Source organism: Cuculus canorus, chromosome 2 (genome assembly GCF_017976375.1).
Source record: "Cuculus canorus isolate bCucCan1 chromosome 2, bCucCan1.pri, whole genome shotgun sequence".
NCBI lineage: Eukaryota > Metazoa > Chordata > Aves > Cuculiformes > Cuculidae > Cuculus > Cuculus canorus.
This window is the reverse complement of record NC_071402.1, coordinates 92,944,795-92,966,192: the sequence shown is the minus strand read 5'-3', so window position 1 is coordinate 92,966,192 and position 21,398 is coordinate 92,944,795. Positions and strand designations below refer to the sequence as shown.

The window sequence follows — 21,398 nt, the reverse complement described above, 5'->3', positions numbered from 1 at the left end:
GCTCCTGAAAGGAAATACTTCTTTAAATCATTACTTCAGATTATAATTGTTTTTACACCTGTTGTACTGGGAGAAAATCCTAAGCAGTAAGTTATCTTTGTAGACTTAGAGATATCTTTATGATTACTTTTAAACTTAACGCACAAATTGATTTCTAGTATAACTCTAGGCAGAAGCGTGGGAAACAGCATGCTGTCAGGACACATTTTTTCTTACTTACAAGGTATCAAATGACATGTACTCAGCTTAGACTCCACCTTCTACGACAACTTCATTTTCACCAAAGGATATACAGTTAAGTACACAAACTAATGCAGCCCAGCAGATGATTTCATTGCTGTAACAGAATACAGAATACCCTTCCCACAGACCTTAAAGGTTACAGTGGTATGACCAAGGTGTGAACAAAATTTGACTTACAATACAATTTTTCAGCTGTGTTAAATTCACCCGTATATAAAGAACACCTATTCCTTCTGAAGCAGTGGCTGAGGACTTAAATAGCCTTTTTAGGCTACTCCCAATCCAGAGGTTAAAAACAAAATAATCATTTAAAAAGTCTTCTGTCAATATGCTGATACAGTTGTATATTAAATTCTGGTAGCACCCAAAGTTATGTTCTGGCATTTATCTATATGTAACATTCCATTATAATTTATGAACCAAATTCAGAATTTTGTTTTATCTTGAACTGCTTAGAACTAGATTGACTGCAGTTGTCATCCTAACAACCAATCCCCACACTTTTCCCCTTAAATGAAATACACATATGATGAAAAAGTGTATCCCTAGAAAGAGAAGAGTAACTGAAAACATTTTCATGTTCACAATTGTTTTTCTAAGCCTTACTAGTCACATACATTTTTTTTTTGGGGGGGGGGGGGGGGTGGCAGGGCGATTCATCCACACTCAATTACTCCTAGGAACACTATTGTGTCTGAAGAAAATTAATTGCTTACGTGGAATTATACATGTGTGATGTTGAATGGCTATCTACAGAACAATGCAGCTTAATATACTCAAGATACAATATTCAGATTTAATGCAGGAAAGGCATTATTAGAATACACTTAGTGCATAAAATAGATAAATTAAAACAGAAAATAACAATTAAATCAGTTCTTACACTTAATAGAGCTTAGAGTCCATTACAGCTTCTACATTACATATGCCACCCCCATCCCTCCCCCAAATTTAAAAACAAATAGTAAACAAAATAAATATCAATATGCAGTATGTTGAAGAGGGAATACTATTTCCTTTAGACTATTAGTAGGAGTTTACTTCAAAAGTAGAAAGCTACTTTACACAAAATCAGGAGTATTTCCTTTGGTCAATTCTAAATGATCAAAGATAGTTAAATTATTGTCTTTTTTAAAAAAACTGTCAAGAGCAAAACTTCAAATCACTAGTCATGGTTCCCAGAATAGCTTTATAAATTTAGAATTCTCCACAAAATGAAAGACAATAATTATTTGGGAGATTTTTTCCCTGCAATATATCTGGAGTTTGAGTCAAAAACAAATTTTTCGATCATACCGATAAATCAGAAGTGTGTGGAATGTTTACATTTTTAACTGAGCAGCCTCTAACAAAGCAGCAGAAGCTTCTTCACATTAAATAGTATATTCAGTATTCCCTCCTCCCTCCAAGATTAGTTTGTGTTGATGTATTATTTGTTCTTTACTAAAAATTAATCATCAGGAATGCAGAATGTGCCTAGTGATATAATGTGGATGCAGGCAGAGATATCTGAAGATAGTGCTAAAAGATCTGCACAACACTATTGTACAATAAAGGGAAGCAAAGTACCATCAGTGTCACTTACACACACGATATCTTTGTAGTTTAACCACAAAAGAAAAAAAAAAAACGGTTATCAAAAGTAATTTTCTTTTACTTGGAAAAGTTATTTAAACTGCTAGTATGTGTAAGGTATAGGACACATCCTAAAATCATCATACATACACACACATATGTATGCATACACTGCACTGATTAGAGCACCTTATGTTTAACAATGCTGTTTCTAAGCACGTGGAATGAAACTCCGGGTTTCACAAACATAAGGCCACTTACACTTCCTTTTGCTGCTGGAGTTATTGTGCAGTAAGTTTATGCTATGATCAAAGAATATTTCATAGACAAACTTTTTGTCCTCATATATCCCTTACAAGAAACAGCTAAAACCAATTTTCTATCAAATACATATCTCTGTCTCTGTTAAGCCACTTAGGCATTTTATTATCTGCCTATTCATTGTTGCCAGGCAATAATGCTTTATAAAGCAGAGACAACTAAGCACCTTACAATGTTTTAAAAGAGATTACAATCATCTAGGAAACAAAACTACTTGAAGGAAGGTAATTTAAGGTTTGCAGATGCCTCCTTGTCAAAGGAGGAAAGTTACAGAGGCGACAATTTCAGTGGCAAGGCAATTAAAAAGAATGAAGTTCATCGATGAAAGTTTTGTGCATGCCTTTCATACGGTTGTAGTAGTCTGTTACAGTTTAATTCGGTGAAAGACAACAAGCCGTTGATCAGTGGCAGCATAATAGCCTCATAAATAAATAAGAATCAAGATGCTGAAGGAAATTTGGAAACTAGGAAGTTTCAGCGTGAGGTAAAGTCATGACACAATCTAAACTACTGAATATAGTGCTTCATGAAATGGCTGGTTTTGATCCACACAAGCATTTCCAGGTTGTCAAAAAGAAACATTTTAATGTCTGTAAATAAGACATTATATAAAATAATCAAATTAATTAGAATAGCAAAACCAGAAAAAGAATGAAGATATGGTTTGGGTTCTCTTTTCAAATCCTCTCCCCTAAAAATATATGTAACAAGGCACATTAGGAGAAATATCTTCGATTATATTATTATTCAATTTGATGTAAATACCTGATACCAGTTTTCTCATAATTTAAGACAATGGGGAGAAGTTTAAATTGCCTTTTACAGATGTAAAATTTCACTGTCTATTAAAGTGCAATGTCTGTTATGCCAAAAAGTATTGGCAGAAAGTAAAAGCCACAATTCAAAAGCCCCAAGCCATGGAAAATAAGGTTTTTGAAGACATTCAAAATAATGAGGATATATGTATTCAGTCACTCTTTAAAGCAATTCAAAGCCAAAAATAACACTGTAAAGTTTTATAAACCTACATTTCACCTGGTTTCCTGCAAAGCCTATAAATTCATACATTTCCCAAACAAGACTTAAATACTTCTTTACAAAAAACAAATAATACTAGCATCCTTAGCAGTTAAAAAAACAGCTGTGGAGTAAAAATAAAGGCAGACAGGTTAATTAACAATATTCTGAAGCACTAAACAATATGACTGGATTATAAGTTATATTTTAACATAACTTTTTTTTCATCTGTGCAGTAGGTGTCAGTGGTTTCACTGTCCTGAAAGTCTTTGACACCTTAATAGCAAAACCTTTGATCAATTTACTCTACCTGTCAGCATTAAAGGCTGACTGCTGAAAAGCATCCAGTTGAGGAGAGATATAAAAGATTCCTTATTCCTCAGACAGAACTTTGGGCCCTATAAATTTCACATTTCATAAATAACTAGTAATTTTAGAAATAAATTTTTATTCACTCCAAAACATTCACATTTCAGACATTTCACATGCACACCACCACTGTCCCGTTTAAACTAGAAGAATCACAAACTCTACTGAAAGATAAATAGTTGAAAAACCCAGCTATTTTCATTTTTCCAAAGCTACAAAGTGTTCAGAAACAAGGTAGTAAATACAACAGCACTACCCCACTTCCAAACTTTTGGACTACAATAACTATTTTATTAAACACAACATGTTTGTGTGGTGGAAAAACAGTACATCGTATTTTTACCACTTTCAGTTTTCCCCATAGGTGTAGTCTCTTATAGTTCTTTAAAGAATACAGGTAGGGTTAAGAATCTTGTCAGTGCTTAAATAAATACAGGGAGCCGATTTGCAATGAGTAGCCTTACTGAGGTTTTCAGAAGGGCTGGTGACCATCTGTACATTTAAGACAAAAGAATTTCAAGGAAAGCATCAATTTAAGATTTGTTCATACACAATAGATTGTACTCAGTAACCCTCACACAGTGTCCTTAAACTACTGATTTCCAACAAGTTAAAACCAAGAAGAAATGATGTGCTGAGCTTCAGAAAAATGCTATGAGCCGTTCTACGCACAGTGTTAACCACATCAGGGTTGCTAAAGCTGTGGTTCTCAAATCCCATCAAAATTCATTTACAATTTGAAACAGATTTAACAGTTGTTTTGAATGCTGAATAAGGATATTCAGCATTCAAAGAGATTCTGCTAATACAAAAGTCAATTATCTTGCTATTTTACCTGAATTCAAGTAGAGAGCATGTACACAGCATTCTTCTGTAATTACAATTTCAAAGCTTACCCAACCAACAGTTAAGAATTAAACTCCAAGTTTGGCACATACAGCAATTTTCAGGAGTGTCTCTTTACTTCATTAAAACACTGTTCAGAATAATGATCCCATCACCCAGCATTAACCTGACTGGCAGCTATACAAGGTGCTTTATCACAGCTTCGCACACATGAATTGCACCTTGCCTGTGACTGAGGCACATAAGGCGCAGTGCAGAAGTACAACAGTTCAGACACTAGAGGACAGTCTGTTCATCCGACTGAAACTCTAGATTTGTAGTGCAGATCCCACATAGCTTCCTTGTGCTCGAATTCAAGTTCATGAGCTGATGAAACCACTTTCATGAAGTTTCTCTTCAGATAAAAGACATCTTTAAACTAGTCGATTTTTCCCCCTTTTTACATAAGTCTCAAAGTGTTGCAAGAATTCTTGAAAATGAGATAATTAACGTCAGTACTGTCTGTCCAACACCAAAGACAAGAGCTTCTAAGGGAGCCATATTCTTTCCTGCTACTCTGTAAATTCCAGCTACTGCAGCACCTAAGAATCACAAGAAAAACAATGATCAAATCACAGAAATAAAGCCAAGGTTGAAATATATGACAAATTGTTTACTGTGTCTATGCCTCAGCTATTTATAGAACATTACCAAACACTGTACTACTACATGACATTATAGAATCACTAGTCTTGCTAGCAGTTTTCTAGTTGTTATGAAAGCCCTCCAGGAATGATTTTCCCAACTGAATTAGCTTAACTTTTCCAACACTAGTTTCAGCTAAGAAAACTGAATCTTGCCATTTCCTTGCAGACATCTTCAAAATATTTTTGCCTTCTGTTAATTTGAAAAAGTAGCCAAAAAAAAATTTAAAAAGGATCCAGAGAGGTTTGATAGTGCTTGTATAGACAAGTAGAAGACAACACTAAAACTGCTAGCATCTACGAAACAGCTGTAAACACACACCTATCGGCCTCGTTTAATATTTCAGTTGAATAAGCTGGTCATATTGTGTCAGTTTAGTTTTGACTTAAACTGCTGAATTGTTAACAATTGTTTAGCAAATCAAACAAAACATGAAAAAGATCAAAGTATTGCACTGTTATCCTGCAATGAGTATGAGAAGATATTTCTAACCAACATGATTAGATTTTGAACTGGAACACATTAAAAATTAAGACACCCTTTTACCTGAACAGTTGTGTGCAAATTGCCATTTAAAGTATAACATCAAACAACCAGGATAAAGGAGAAACAATACTGCACTGTAAACAAAGCCAGGTGCTACTAACTCCCTTCTACTGTCTATCACATGCTAAACTTATCACATGCCTTTGAAGTACAGAAGTCACAGAGCAAATGGATAGCTGTGATGTCTTGGAGCAAACACCTGAGAAAGATCAGTCAAAAAAACCAAAACATGCTAATGATAATAATATTTTCTGCTCAAACAACTTCTAAGCCTTTTAAGGATGCTAAAATTTTCATTCAAAAAAGAAATACAGCCTTGTATATAGCTGTGTCCTTAGGTAAAAATTTTACTCAATCCAACCCTCAGAAGCTCACCTAGAAGGAAGCTTTTACTGAACACTCTCTGAACAAGCACTTTCTATAAAGCCCCTGCTTTCTTTGCCTAAGGAACATATATTAGGCCTTCAGTATACATGGTCTCAGACACTATCTAATGGTTATGAAACGTCTTCAGAGACCATAGAGGCTTTTTCGAGGCTCAAAGAAAAATAAGAAGCCATCAACATTTTTAAATAATAGGCAAGAGTTAACAAAATAGGGAATTTTCTTGGTTTTGCACAGTCACTAGCAGGAATAATCCACTGAAGTGATAATCCACTAGTGACACAGAAATACGTTAAGTGTCAACATATTTTCTGAAACTACAATCTGCATCGGAATATAGTCTAATACCTTAAGAAAGTAATACCTCATTTTTACAAAAATATTAGGAAAGCTAGATTTCATTAATAATTGTGGCCATAACAGTACTTATAAACACTATTAATCAGACGGTTAGGTGAATAAGTTTGGGAAGTGGGGAGGTAGTGTTGAAGATTTTTCTTTAAAAAAACCAACCATATTCTGTAAAGTATATTTTGTCAGAAATATCTCATCAGAAGGCTAGCCTTACAGTAATTCACTCAGCTACCTTGCGTAAGCTTTTCCATTTGCTCCTTGACTATCTGCTGCCAAAAACTGAGAGATCCTTTAGACTGAGCCCGGTACTGACACTAAAATTATTTTGGTGTTTGAATTCTGAAAGTGAATTCAAATCAGCCAAGGTGGGATACTAGAATTTGATGCTACTAGTTAATCAATAACAGAAATTTTGAGGTTCTTGAGGAAACAGAGATATTCTGGAAAATATCAATAATAAAAACCATAAATTGGATAGTTTAATACCTGTGAATTTATACTCATTAAATGCCAGTGTATAATACAACCTGTAATGCATAACCCAGCACAACTCGTATAGAGCCAAATTACACCAATATTGGCTGCCAGTGGGGGAAATGAGAATGTGTTACCAAAAAGGAGCGTACTTGGGTAGAGGAGGAAGAACAGACCCTTCTGGCTGTAATACAACTAAAATCCTTGCTTCAAACTGCCTGACATTAATCCATTCTTGGTTTTGGGTTTGTTTTTTTTTTGAAAGTATCCACTGCTATTTAGTAAATATTTATACCTTTTAAAATAACCATTACGTTCTGTGATTTTTCAAAGCCTAAAAACTGAGGGGTTTCCTGCTATCCTACATGCTTGTAAAAACATCCCAGAAGGCCAGAAAGTTTGAAAGGTACCTGAGCAAAATTAAACTTGCATTATTTAGTATCTACACTGCATTCATTCATCGACACTAATAATGCAGAGGACTGGAAATAAAAACAGAAATTGAAGTCATTTTGTAAGTACTGGACCATGCATATCCAAATAACTTGCATCTCAGTTTGTAGCACAATCCCTACTAAAAATCTCCTCCTTAATATTTCATCACCATAATTTGTCTTCAGCAGCTCTCCACAGAATTTCTTTCAGTATTACACAACCCAGTGCTGTCCAGAAACAAAAATACCTGGAAGTAAAAGTATTTGGCTTACCATGTTACAGTGCTCTGTGCAATACCTTTGGGAAAGGCATAATTCTGCAGTCTAAGCTTAGAGAAATTCTCAGGTGAACTACATAAACAGTACTGTTTACTTGTTAGATATTTTGACCTGCAAAACTGGACGCCAAAGATACAACTGTGTTGCTCCTCTTTCTACGCATAGATAAAAGAAACAAAGCACTTCCATTTGAGAAACATTGAACCTTAACTTTCCCCACCTCAGAATACTGGAAAAGTCTCTATTTAGATATTCCAGCATCACATTTCCTATTTTCTATTCTTCAGAAATCTTCATGCATCAGTGATCTTGTAACAGGGCCATTTTAATCAGAGACAAAAACCAGCATAACATGTAATGTAACAGCACTCAGCTGGTTCCACCTCACCTTAGCAAAAACAAGTAGAGATATACTGAACTATACTGCCTTAAATGACGGAAATCCTAGGTTGAAAAATATATATCAATTAAAACATCCTTTTGAGGAAAGTCTTAACAAAACTTGAAATAAAAAAGCAGATTTTATAAAACCTTGAAAATCAACAGGCAAGGAAGACTTTCAGCAGCAATGAGAAATAATCTGTCAGAAATCATCCTTGAATATGTTCAAAGCTGAAGTGATACTACTATTCTGATAACCTGAGCAGTACACAGAAAAAGTGGGAATGAAAGGCAGCAAGACTTGCCACTGTTTAGGGCTATATCGTGGCCACTAGATTTACAGTTCCTTATCCTTAAAGGCCTTTCAAATTAGACCATCTTGTCAATAACACTGAAGATCTCGAGGCAGAAAATACAGCTCAAGTTAACATAAGTCCCATTTAATCAATTGATTTTTAATGTTAAGAACTCCTTACCAGCATTGTTTCAGATGATGAAGCACAAGCTTCTTCCTTGTGAAAATAATATTCACTATCTCTTACCCCTCCTCCCCCCATCCAGAAAACTCACCATGGAGATGCTTGCTTGGGAAAGCTACTGTAGTCTATCTAGAAGCTAAATCAAAGATGTTGTCTATAATAAAGCCAAAGACTGAATAAAGTGTCCTGCTGATCTTATGGCATATGTATTGATACAGATAACTGAATTTCTTAGGAAAGATGGGAAGGAGTATCTGATACCGATAACTCTAGATGAAAATGGCTAAGCAGCATTTCCTCTAAATGATGTTGGCAACATCACTTGTGTGCCATATTTGGCCAGATATAACACTTCTGCACTTTAATACATAAAAGTCACCTGCTTTCTAAAATGTTTTAATGATGAGTAAAGGTATAATAGCCTTCCTCCCCCTTTCCTCCCTACCCCAAATAAACAAAAAAGTAACATCATAGTCAAGTCAAGAATGGAAAAAAAAAGTTCTATCAAATCCATAGGCCGAGTATAACTTCTTCAAACAAATTTTCTTGGCTGTAAATCACCACCTATACCACACCTTTATTTCTCTTAAGAGCAACATCTTAACCAGATGCAATTAAAAAAACTCCAGCAGGCCCAAAGAAATGAGCAGGAATTCAGCCTTGTAACCAAGAGATCAGGACCTCATTTCCAAAAGAAACTTGTGGCTTTAAGGGTACTAAGAGGTGATCCTGATCAGAAACCTTTGGAAAAAAAAGATATCTGCAACACATATAGTAGTACAGGACTGCTCTTCTTGATCCCAAAAAGGTATTGCCTGCTGAGCATACACCTTTTGAAAAGCTTGGTACACAAGCTTTCCAAAATGGAAGAGTAGGATGACTTCTGCACTCCTCTAAAAATTTTTATCTTTACACAATAGAAAAGAAACTTGGCTGTAATTGTCATTAAGATAGCTATACAACTAAAGTAATATCCTTAACAAACAATTAACAAATCACTATGAGAAAGTTTTTTTTCCTTTACAGAATTTAGATATAAAATTAAAAAAAAAATAATCAAAAAAACAAGCAAAACGAAAGACAGACTTACTGGTTATCATTGCTCCAGCTATAGAACCCAGAAATCCAATGCTGACCACAATGACAGAAATCAGCCTCCCCTGCCTATGCCTCTGCAGCATCACAAACATTAATACTCCCACAGCACCATGGACAAAGAGAGAGGAGAAGAGAGCCCAGAGGAAAACCCAGTACCACATCTCTGAAAGAAAGCAGTCAGATAAAGGGTTAATATTTCTGAGACAAGAACTTTACAAGTATGAAACTTTAAAACATTGTATATAATCAACAGTAAAAGAAAAGCAATACCGATTTCCATCTTAAAAGGAATCAATGTGACAACATTAGCATATGCTTAAGACAGTTTCCACCTTTTAGCAGCCTATCAGAAAGGAACGAGCCTATTATGATCAAAAAATAATAAAAAGGATTCTGGCATAATACTTAATTCAGATGCATTATAACAAGTCATACACCATTCTTTTAATGGTTTCTTTAAATCACATTAATTGCAATTTCTTACCAGTCATTGTAACTATTCCTGCAGAATGAAATAGTCTCTCAAACAAAGACTGAACTGGGAAAAGTTACCAACTGTTTGCAGGTATTTCTGTTTTGGTTTGGTTTTGTTAGGTTGTGTGTGGTTTTGGGGTTTGTTTTGTCTCGATTTGTTTTCAACAAGAGACAGTTATAAAATTGGAAAACTGACATTAAAGACTTCAGTTTGTCTACCCAAGAGATGTACAGTGTTTCATTGAATTAGCTTCAAAGGCTCAAATAAAACCATCACAATTTTAACAAGAAATTTTAACACATCTAACTCTGCTTCAATTAATAATTGGTTCACACCAAACTTCAGAGAGACAGGAAGGCACTATTATTTAAATTACTAAGCAAGGACAAGAGATGAGAACATGTAGAGCACAAACATTTCTCTGAAGAATGGGAGACGTGATCATTACTTTCAAGGAAAGAGAGCAGGAACCATCAATGAAGCCACATAAGAATTCAAGAACCTTTCTCACTTGGTGGTAATTTTCTAAAAGCATTTACTATAATTCAAAAGAGGGGGAAAATGCAACAAAAGGGGGATTTTTTTTTTTTTAAAGTTAACTACAGTAGGTATATATCATCACAGAATTCAGCAAATTGGGGCACCTTTTCCTGATTGGTATAATCCCACAAAACTGTCAAGAGTTTTTGCTGAAGTTCCCCCTCAAAAGAATAATACAGCTTCCTTACAAGAGCAGGAGACTTATTCTTTATGAAGTGGGCATGTATGACTGCAGCTTGACACACATCAGTCAGTTGATCAGAAATATGACCCCATTAGCTAACTTAAAAAATACTTCACAGTTCAAACAAAACACTCTGCAAAAGGATGCTGAGAAAGAATGGCTGCTACACAATAATCACAGTCCTTTGAGTTCAAAGTCAATACTGTATGTATATACATAGCACAAATACAGAGTTTAAGCTTATTTATTTAACATTACTTTGAGAATAGACTAAGCCCTTCCCTTTTCATTCAAGCATAAAAGGCCAAACTATGTCATAGGACTTACAATTCCAAATTTTGGTAACCAAAAGCCTCTCTCAAGAGAGCGGCGAGGAAGGTGGGTAGTAAATCTACATTCAATTAATACTTCAGCTAGATGTAACTTTTCTTTGAGTGCTTGGATATATGCACACATATACTGATGGTGGCTCCAGGCAGCTTTCCTCAGATCCTCCACCCCTTCATCCCAGGCCTCAAGCTGGAGCTCAGAAATCTTTGCAAAAGGATAATGACCACAGCACCGTTCCATCAAATGTCTCTCTCAGAAGCTGCTGTGACAGAACAGTGGCAAGAGTGCCAAGCGTGCCAAGCAGCCATTCTACAAATACGTGACAAACCCACTCTAACATTAAGAAAGACCAACTGATCGCTGATCTAATCTGCTGTGAATAGTCTGAGAGAGGAATCTCTCCTGCAGTCCTAACAAGCCTTGTCTGTTCCTAGCACAGCTTATGTGTTCCCGTTCTTTTTTTCTAGTAGAAGCAAATAAGCAAGGATTAGCCAAACAATCTATTAATATATGAGGTCCAACACAAAAAAACCCTCAAACCCAAGACTAATCCCACAGATCAGGAAACAAGAGCAGGAGGGAGAGACAAAGAGATGGCTATAGAACATGTAGCTTGTCACAGTGAGACAAAGCTCAAGTCCATCGCTTCACTCTGTATGAGTGGACACGTGTTCAAATGCAGATGTTTTCTTACCCTCAGGTGGAAAATGTCAGTGTGCACCGGCCCACAACACTTTGTCTGTGAAGCTGTTTTTAGCTTGAGCCCTCAGCTGATTCACTAGACCTGGCATCCTCTTCCCGAAGATCAAGTCAATGCTCAAAGGAACCCATTTTTTGTTGGTAGAAGATGCAAAAGCAAAACCAACAGAGATCCTCATCAGCCTTTTAGAAAACAATCTGTGGAATTCCTTTGAACATTGACAGCATCATATGCAACTGTGTGTCAAGTCAGAAGGGAACTATTTTGAGGGTGATCATAGTCGATTTTCTTAATTTGTTAAATAAAAAGTTACAGGCACAGTCTCAGGATTTTTTTGTGACAGGCCTCCTAGAACCCACCAGCCCAGCTACACCTACAGTTTAACCATAAATAAATAAGCCTTTAGAGATAGGAAAAAAAAAAATTACTTTCCTGCAAAGAAAAACCACATATGAATTCAGGCAGGAAAGCCCCATCAGGAAGGAACACTTACATTCTTTTAGCATAGATTGGAAGAGCAGTCAGGGAAGACCCTTTCATTGAAAAAATGTCACAAATTCAGATCCTTAACAGTTCAAAACACTACTCTATCAAAGTGATAAAAACACACCAATGGTGTATTGATTAGTATTATCCCATGATCACTCCTACAGTCTAAACCCAAACTTCTGGAATGTGTGCTGTTGTATATACTGAATTGAGGCAGGTACCAACTGATTTCATTAAACTGCACCAGAATGAGACAAACTTGTCCCCATTTAACATGAAACCCAAGAACTCAAGACTGAGTTATTTCAGGTGAGAAGGGACCTGCAGTTAGTCTTTCCTCTTCTTCTGAAAATACAGTCATCCTAATAAGTCTTTCTATGACTGAAAAGCAGTTGCCTTTTCTACCTGAGGAGGGTCAACAATGATCGCAAACACTGATTTCCTAAAAGATAATGCAGTGCCTAGTAAACCCTGTGTAAATTACAGGGAATGACAGTGTCCATTTCAGATTCCAATAGACTTCTGTGGCTCAGTTTTAAGCTTTTCAGCTGCAGTGGTGTTTTGAGAGAGAATGGAAGTGCCGCTTTCAGTGTCCTAGGACTGTCACTGAGATACAGTTGCAGAGAGGCAATATGAGAGCTTTTCTTCTCCTCCCTAGAGCATATCTATGTATTGGCTGTTCACTTCAGAATAACTGGCGGCTGAAAAAGCTGCTGTAACTGCAGGTCCCTTCTCACCTGAAATAACTCAGTCTTGTGAATATAAAGTGTTGGAATAGATCCAGAGGAGAGCTACAAAGATGATCAAGGGGCTGGAGCACCTTCCCTACGAGGACAGGCTGAGAGAGTTGGGCTTGTTGAGCCTGGAAAAGAGAAGGCTCAGAGGAGATGTTATAGCAACCTTCCAGTACCTGAAGGGGCTACAGGAAAGCTGGAGAGGGGCTATTCATAAAGGCTTGTGGGGATAGGACTAGGGGAACGTGTATAGACTGGAGAGGGGCAGATTTAGACTAGACATAAGGAAAATTTCTTCATGCTGAGAGTGGTGAGGCACTGGCACAGGTTGCCCAGGGAAGCTGTGGATGTCCCATCCCTGGAGGTGTTCAAGGTCAGGTTGGATGGGACCTTGGGCAGCCTGGTCTGGTGGGAGGTGTCCCTGCCCATGGCAAGGGGGGTTGGAACTGGATGATCTTTTAGGTCTCTTCCAACTCAAAACATTCTGTGATTCTCTGATTGTGAAATTGGCTTTTCTAGTGAGGGACTCAATAATATACAGCAAGATATTCGCCATAAAACTTATGGCAAAAAACATACATAATTTATAAACTTTTCATCACAGTCATCTTTGCCATGTTAAAGTAGTTGTTAAAAAAACCTGAAAGATCTGCAGTTCAGAAAATTGTATCAATTGAATATCTCACATAAGTGTTTTCTGTTCTTCAGCTACAGTCTACACATTTAGTAACTGCGTATTTATTAGCAATTCCTCTGAATATAAAGATTTCTTTACATTTCTGAGTACACATAATCCACTTCACTAAATCATTACCTCACTTCATTAAAACATCACTTCAGTCCTAGAAGCTGAAACAGTATGAATCTCTCTTGAGCCCCCTCCAAAAGGAGGAGCCCCTCTTTCCTTATTTACCATGTTTATGCCTGATAATTCAACACACTCACTTATTTACTCCTGCTCATTATTTAGGCCAGAGATGAAGATGACCAAATAAGCTGTTAAACATGGATGGACAGGGTAAGGAGGAGAGATAACCATTTAAGCAAACTGGAGGAGGCTTCAAGCTCCACAAAAGCAGAGGACAGCTTAGTCATTCTTACTCTGACAAGTTGAGGGCAGACAACTTAATCCACAGGAATTTGAGTGGAATAGTTCAAGGTTTTCTAAAATTCAGTATCATCTAAGTGCAGAATCGTGATGAGAGATGAACCTCAGAAAAAAAAAAAACATGCTAGAGTAACAATGAAGGAAGCAAAGAACGGGTTGAGGATAACACAGAGAGATGCCACTAGAAAGGAGAGAAAGAGAATGTGGACCTCTAGACACAAATGGTCAAGACTGCTTGTTCAAAAATAACATAGTTAAAAGATTTGCCATATCTGTATACAAGGAAGAAGGGAGACCGAAGTGTCTGGTGCAAAACTATTTATGTCCTGTATACCGATTTACACTTTAAGGAGTATACATTTACCTACACAATCATAGTTGCTACCTCGATAAAAAGTATGCTGTTAAAAAAATGTCAGTCTTTGCAAATCTGTACTAATTAGCTTGCTCTTTTGATGATGACCGAGACATATGGATTACTTTGCTGGTATAGTAATAATGATTTTGCTTTATCTGACAGAGAGCTCCAAACACTAACCTAGCCTCGGTTTACTTAGTAGTGTCCTCAGAGCGCTACCCTAAAGAGCCATGAATAAAATAAAACTTCAGAAAAACCTTCCAGCTTCCTTTGCTTAACCCTAGGAAAGTTTCAGAGTTTACTTTCAGTGTATCCAAATTACTCTTAAGTAGTCAAAACATAATTTCTTTGTATCAAAACTCAGCAATTTTCAAAGGAATGCACTGACAGGGAACCAGGAAAGATCCAGTATTACTGACATCCAATATATTGGACAGAAACCACAGCTTTTCTAACAGAGACAGTACTAAGATCCATCTTCCAGGTTTATTTAAAATTCTTAGCAGTTAACCGCTATCTTAACTCTTGTCTTCGGTTTACGTTCCTTTCCACTGGTTTTACTTGGATGGAGATTTTTTCCTACCAGAAAAGCTGTAAGTCTCAATTTGTAATTCATGCCCTATCACTCCAGTTTTAGAGTGCTTCTTTGTTAATTCAGATATTCATACATGTCATAGATAGCCGTCATACGTACTCTATTCTTATGTACTATACATAAACACATTATCCATATATTGGTGCAGGCATATACAACCTTAAAGATTACACTTGACATTAGAAAAGGAGTTTTTAAAGCATGTTACAGCTTAAAATAACATTCATACCATTTCGAACTTATCAAAACTTGAAGTTGTATTTCATCAACAGCTTTATCTTGGACAAACCAAAAAAATGCAAAGTCAGAGTATATAAATACTAACATTTACAAATACTATCTATACGTATGAACATGCCGTCGTACTGCCAACCATCTTCAGCAAACGCAAAGTTCTTCACCTTTGGCGGTTTTATTTTCCACTAATCCTTAGCTTGCTTTGCCAGATGAATAATGACTGCCTGTAATATTTCATAAATCAAGACTGATTACTCTAAAAGCATCTCTTGAGACTCTATCTATGTACACAGTCTACCGCTATCAGCTAAAGTCAAGCAATAACTATCTGTGCTGTGAATACAAAGATACAAATTTAAGTCAACACAGTAGCATGTGTTAAAATTTGAATTAAGAAACTGTATAATGCTCTATGCCTTTAGACTTATAAACTCGAAGCACTCACAATAAGAAATGCCAGTATAATACACCTGCAAATGTAACTCAAATGTTTACATGCTACAGTATTTTTCTTCATCACTGGTCCCCTTCCTTAATTATTTTATTAACTGTTATTCTCAAAGTTATCAGGACTATACTGTCAAATTGTTGTTTGGGGATGATAATTTCTTGCTGCAGTAAGTGGAAGAGAGATATTTGCTGAAGAGCATTTAAATCATTAATTATAGACTAGTCCTCTCAAGTTATAGGATAGGGGACACAGGCATAATCCAGACAATCAGGGACATAGGATTACAGGATGAAGCTTAGGAAAAAAAAAAAAAATCTAACTGACAAGGAGCATCTTCTATGCGACACCCGTAATCTCTTATAGATGTTCACTTTCAATAAACGCAGGAGTTATTACTGTCCAGCACTTTAATATTAAAGACTTCTATTATTTCAAAGAGCGCAAAGGAGATGACTCTGACTTTAGAGTATAACTCTGCATGCAATGACACAGAGAAGATGACATTCTCCTTCCAGGTTCACAGTGGCTAATATAAAAGCCATTCAGACCATAACCTTACATTCTTGGAACATGCAATAACTTGGACCAGAAGCTTGAAGCTTTGGAACACATATTGACTAGATATAAACAAAACATTCATTTTGGTTACAAGAACAGGAACATTATCAAGTACTTCATTGCGGAAATAGCCTTTAAACGTAAATGCTTATTTTAATGGGCACTCAAACCAGGATTATTTTTTCTTTTCAGTTCAGATTCAGATATTATCTGACTTGCTCTAGTAAACCCTGATCTATCACTACCTCTAAAACACAACCATATAAAGGTCAATATAAAGGAGCTATTCTTGGGATTTGCTGGAAGAGGTGAAACAGGGCAAGGTAAAAGCCTACTCTCCTAAGGTTAACATTTCACTGTTAACAGTCATACTCCTCCCAAGTGAGGGTAGGAAGACATGAATCAAAGTATTGGAGTATTACGTTGGTGGACCAAGATTCATCTACAAAGAACACTGCTTGCAGCTTTAGCTGTTGCAGGGTCTATATGTGGCAGGAATTAAATTGTCTGTGGTCTCCTGGGTATTTTGAGCCACATATGAATGACATGATTTCTTTTTTTATGTTGAACCACAATTAGACATATGGCGCAAAAAATAATGGTTCGTCTTCTCACTAAGGGGAGAAAATGCCAATATTAAACCATTAATGTTTGGAGCATTTCCTGGCTTAGGCTGCAGCTCACATCACATGCCTGTTGAAAGTTCATGTATTTTAAGAAGAATATGAGTTTGCTGATAAAACTTCACAGTTTTCATCATAGAATCATAATAGAATGGTTTGGGTTAGAAGGGACCTTAAAGATCATCTAGTTCCAACCCCCCTTCCATGGGCAGGAACACCTTCCACTAGATCAGGTTGCTTAAAGACTCATCCAATTTGGCCTTGAACACCTCCAAGGATGGGGCATCCACTTCCCTGGGCAACCTGTTCCAGTGCCTCACCACCCACACAGTAAAAAATTTCTTCCTAATATCTCATCTAAATCTCCCCTCTTCCAGCTTAAAAACCATTACACCTCCTCCTATTATTACATTCCCTGATAAAGAGCCCCTCCTCAGCTCTCCTGTAGGCCCTGTTTAAAAACTGGAAGGCTGCTATAAAGTTTCCCCAGAGCCTTCTTTTCTTCAGGCTGAACAACCCCAACTCTCTCAGCCTGTCCTCATATACAAGGTGCTCCAGCCCTCTGATCATCCTCGTGGCCTCTTCTGGACTCCCTCTAACAGATCCATGTCCTTCCTATGCCGAGGACTCCAGAACTGAATGCAGTACTCCAAGTGAGGTCTCACACGAGCAGAGTAGAGGGGGAGAATCACCTGCCTCGACCTGCTGGCCACACTTTTTATGCAGTCCAGGACATGCTTAGCTTTTTCGCTGCAGGCGCACACTACCAGCTCCATGTTGAGCTTCTCATCCACCAACCCTAAATTCTTCTCTTCATGGCTACTCTCAATCTGCTCTCCGCTCAGCCTATAACCGTGCTTGGGATTGCCCTGACCCACATGCAGGACCTTGCACTTGGCCTTGCTGAACTTCAAGAGGTTTGCGTGGGCCCATCTCTTAAACCTGTTTGAGTCCCCCTGGATGGCATTCCTTCTCTCCAGCATGTGGATTGCACCACACAGCTTGTTGTCGTCAAACATAATCAACATTGTTTATCTAAAGAAGATAAGTTTTCACTTGGGCTACTTAAAAGCCAAGTCCAGACCATAATTTTAAGTCCATAAATAAACACAGAGCAGTCTTAAAGAATAATCATGGAATGCTTTATGAATTTCTTTTGCTACTATTCTGAAGAAGTTTCTCTTCACAGTTGATAGAAATGCAGAAAGGACTGAATTAAGTAGTCAAACAAGATAAAATCATTCACAGCCCTATTTTTTTTTATCATGGAAGAAACCAGAACTTCTGTTTTTGAACAAAGTTTACTTCTACATTTGGTAAGTATTTTAGGAAAGGTTTACGTAAGTTTATTAAGAGCTGTTTGTTAATATCAGTTATTATATTAGAAACAATTTCCTAAGACATAATCAGTAACAGTGCATCTTATATAGAAGATTTTAAATCTGGTGAAGTTATTAACTGTTGACAGTCATAAGCACATTCAGTGCAGAAGCTTATGGCTATAAGGACAACCTGCATTTAAGCACCAATTTAGAAACTATACTGCAACTACAACTGACACCAACATTCTCCAACAAAACTACGACAGATAAATAATTATTTTTCTTTATTAAATTAAAAGGAAAACTATTTCCCATTAAGAATACCTTGTGCAACTCCTCGTTATATTGCAAAAGCACCAAGAAACAAGCTGTTTTGGTTACTTAACACTCACCACTGAATTTCATAGAAATGCCTATGTTGCATAATGCTGTAATAAGAAAAAACTCCTAGAGGATGTCTGGTACTAAAAGTTAAATCCACCGTTAACTTTTTCCTTTAAGAGTACAAGCTGCATTTTTATAAGTATGCTAAAATAACTATTCAGAAAATGAGTTGTATTAGTCTGTTGCTATGCTAATACCCGGAAAATTTATTCAGCAGACACACGTCTTAAAAAATACACAGATTAAAAAACAAAACAAAACAAAACAAACAGCAAACCCCACAAAATTGCATAACAATTTTATTACATTAAAAACTATCCTGGAAACTAAAAGGACAGCTAGAGCCTAGGATGATCACTTTCTGTTTGCTACAGGTTCAACTTCAGCTACACCTCAATTTTCATCATATTTCTTCCACTTTGAAAAGATTTTTTTTTAATCAATCACTACTATACAGGGGGAAAAAAGATGGCATAACACTCTTTCATAAATATTGGAATAGCTTCATAAATATTTAAAACATATCCTTTTTACTCAATACACTCCACTAATCTATCATCACTTAATATACCCCTTTAACAAGTAGAAAGAATTTACTCAGTAACATCTCTGCTATTGACACCAAATCCTTGCTTATCCAGAGCTGGAAGCTTACACTCTACATTTGGACAGAAGATACACCTCTCCACTATATGTCTCACAGTAGACTATACGTATTTTTCTGCATGAGATGAAGCAGAAGAAGAGCCAGTTCTTGCCAAAACTAGCTAAAGGTTCCCCCTCCGAACAGAGGATGAAGACCTGAGTCTACTTTGGTTCACAGAACTTCTTCAGAACAGTTCAGTCTTTAAGAATCCCTGATGCTTAAGATTATGTCTATTTGTTCAGGAAACATCTACCACCCCACTAACTCCTACGGCTCTCATTGTCCAGGGGTAGAGTCGGGGCGGGGAGGGAAATCCCTGCTTCTCACATTCGTTTCTCTGTTTTTTCAAAGCCCTGTCAAATGCCACTCCCTTAAACATACTCCAGCCTTCCAGAGATATTTATGCACTCAGGCACACCTCCTACAACCCGTTACTCACACGCAGGTACCCACCAATTTCCTCACGCACACATGCCATAGACCATTAGCCTTTTGTTATCCATACACACACACAAAAGCGAACGGACACATCCCCACCGTCGGCTCCTTCACTCGTGCATTCACACCAGGCGCACACATCATTCCTCCCAAACACATCAACACTTCGATCCCTCTCTCGTTTCCCTGGACACATCAGTCTCACACCCGAACCCCATCAAAACTCTCGTGCGCACCGAGACCCCCCCAAACCCCCCCCGAACACACCCAGGACCCCTAAACACTCCGAGCGCACCCAGAGCCCCCGAGCACACCCACACCCACCAAACCCCTCGAGGGCATCCAAACCCCCCAAACCCTCCGAGCACACCCACACCCCAAAAAACCCGCGAGAGCATCCAAACCGTCCAAAGCCCCTGAGCGCACCCAACCCCCCCCGAGCGCGCCCAAAACGCCCCCCCGAGCGCACACGCTCGCTCTATGAAGCGGCGCATACACACGCGTATGAGCCTCGGGAGCACAATCGCACGCAGGGAGCCCTCCCCCAAGCCCGCACACACCGCTCCCACCCCCACGCCCTGCATTGTGCCACGGAGCCGCTCCTCCCCGCGGTTCCCAAGCTCCACGCGGGAGAGCACACGCACGTTCCTCGCACCCCCAGCCCCACGCGTATGCCCGGGGCGCGCCCCCCGCCCTCCTCCTCCTCCGCTCGGTTACCGGTGAGGCTGCGAAGGACGGTGCCGTGAGCCCAGAGGCTCAGCACTTGCTGCACCGACAGGTTGATCATGGAGTTGTCTCCTGCTTCCACCTTCATCGCGGCGGGCGAGGGGAGGTTGGTTCAGCGGCTTCTCCTTCGCCTCTGCTCAACCCGGGGGCACGGGAGGCAGCGACAGCCCGACCGCGGGGATGCCGGGCGCCTCTCGTCGCCGGACCGCGGGGCGGAGGGGATGTGGCGGCGAGGAGCGAGAGGGCGGGGAGGCGGCGAAAGAGCCTCCGCGCCGCGGGGGAGACATCGAGGATGGAGGAGATGGCGGATGGGGAGGGGGGGGAGCCGGGCGATCGGGACTGGCGCTTCCCGGCGGCTTAGTGGCAGGGCAGAGCGGCCCCGGGGTGCGAGACGCCGGAGGGCACGGACCTTATCGCCGTCGCCTCCTTCTTCTTCCCCATAAGCAGCGGCCGCCGCCGCGTTGCCGCCGGCATCACCACCCCGGTCACCGGCATCAGTGGGGCGGGGGGCGTGGCCACGTGAGGGGGCGTGGTCTGAACGAGAGCGTGGTCCGATGGCTGGGCGTGGTCTGATGTGGGGCGTGGTGCGGGATGGGGCATGGCCATTTGGGGGCGTGGTCTGTAACGGGGCGTGGTTTTACCTTTGTGGTTAAATGCGTGGGCGTGGCCTGATATAAGGCTTGACCAGACAGGGGGCGTGGTCTCGGAGAGGGTGTGGTCTGATGGGTGTGGTCTAGTATGGGATGTTTTGATGCGGGATGGTCTGCGTTGGGGGCGTGGTCTGAGAGGGGGCGTGGTCTGAAATGGAGCGTGACGGCGCGGGGGTGTGGTCTAACGTGGGGGTGTGGTTTCACAGGGTGGTGTGGGGGCGTGGTTGTATGGGGGCGTGGTCTGTCACGGAGGCGCGGTTTGACATGCCGTGGCCTGACGTGGGGGCGTGGCGTGGGCGGAGATCCACTCCCCCTCCTTCCGCGCGCGGAGCCTGGCAGCGACGGCCCCGCCCGCGGGAAAGGGTG

At 39.2% G+C, this 21,398-nt stretch overlaps 1 protein-coding gene across 1 annotated transcript; it reads right to left on the bottom strand.

The window, feature by feature from the left end:
* Nucleotides 1-873: 873 nt before the first annotated feature.
* Nucleotides 874-20,857, bottom strand: TMEM170B (transmembrane protein 170B). Its single transcript, XM_009564140.2, has 3 exons — nucleotides 20,374-20,857; nucleotides 9,477-9,647; nucleotides 874-4,952 (listed from the first exon to the last, which is right to left on the bottom strand). Exons 1-3 carry the CDS (start codon nucleotides 20,468-20,470, stop codon nucleotides 4,822-4,824), a joined length of 399 nt encoding a protein of 132 aa, XP_009562435.1. The 5' UTR covers nucleotides 20,471-20,857; the 3' UTR covers nucleotides 874-4,821.
* Nucleotides 20,858-21,398: the final 541 nt, after the last annotated feature.

Excerpts from the sequence above, each read along its gene's own strand:
- TMEM170B (XM_009564140.2), bottom strand. The coding sequence starts at position 20,470 with ATGAAGGTGGAAGCAGGAGACAACTCCATGATCAACCTGTCGGTGCAG. Across the intron at positions 9,648-20,373 it reads CGTCCTTCGCAGCCTCACCG|AGATGTGGTACTGGGTTTTC; the intron begins GTAACCGAGCGG and ends GCTTTCTTTCAG. Across the intron at positions 4,953-9,476 it reads AGCTGGAGCAATGATAACCA|GTGCTGCAGTAGCTGGAATT; the intron begins GTAAGTCTGTCT and ends TGTGATTCTTAG.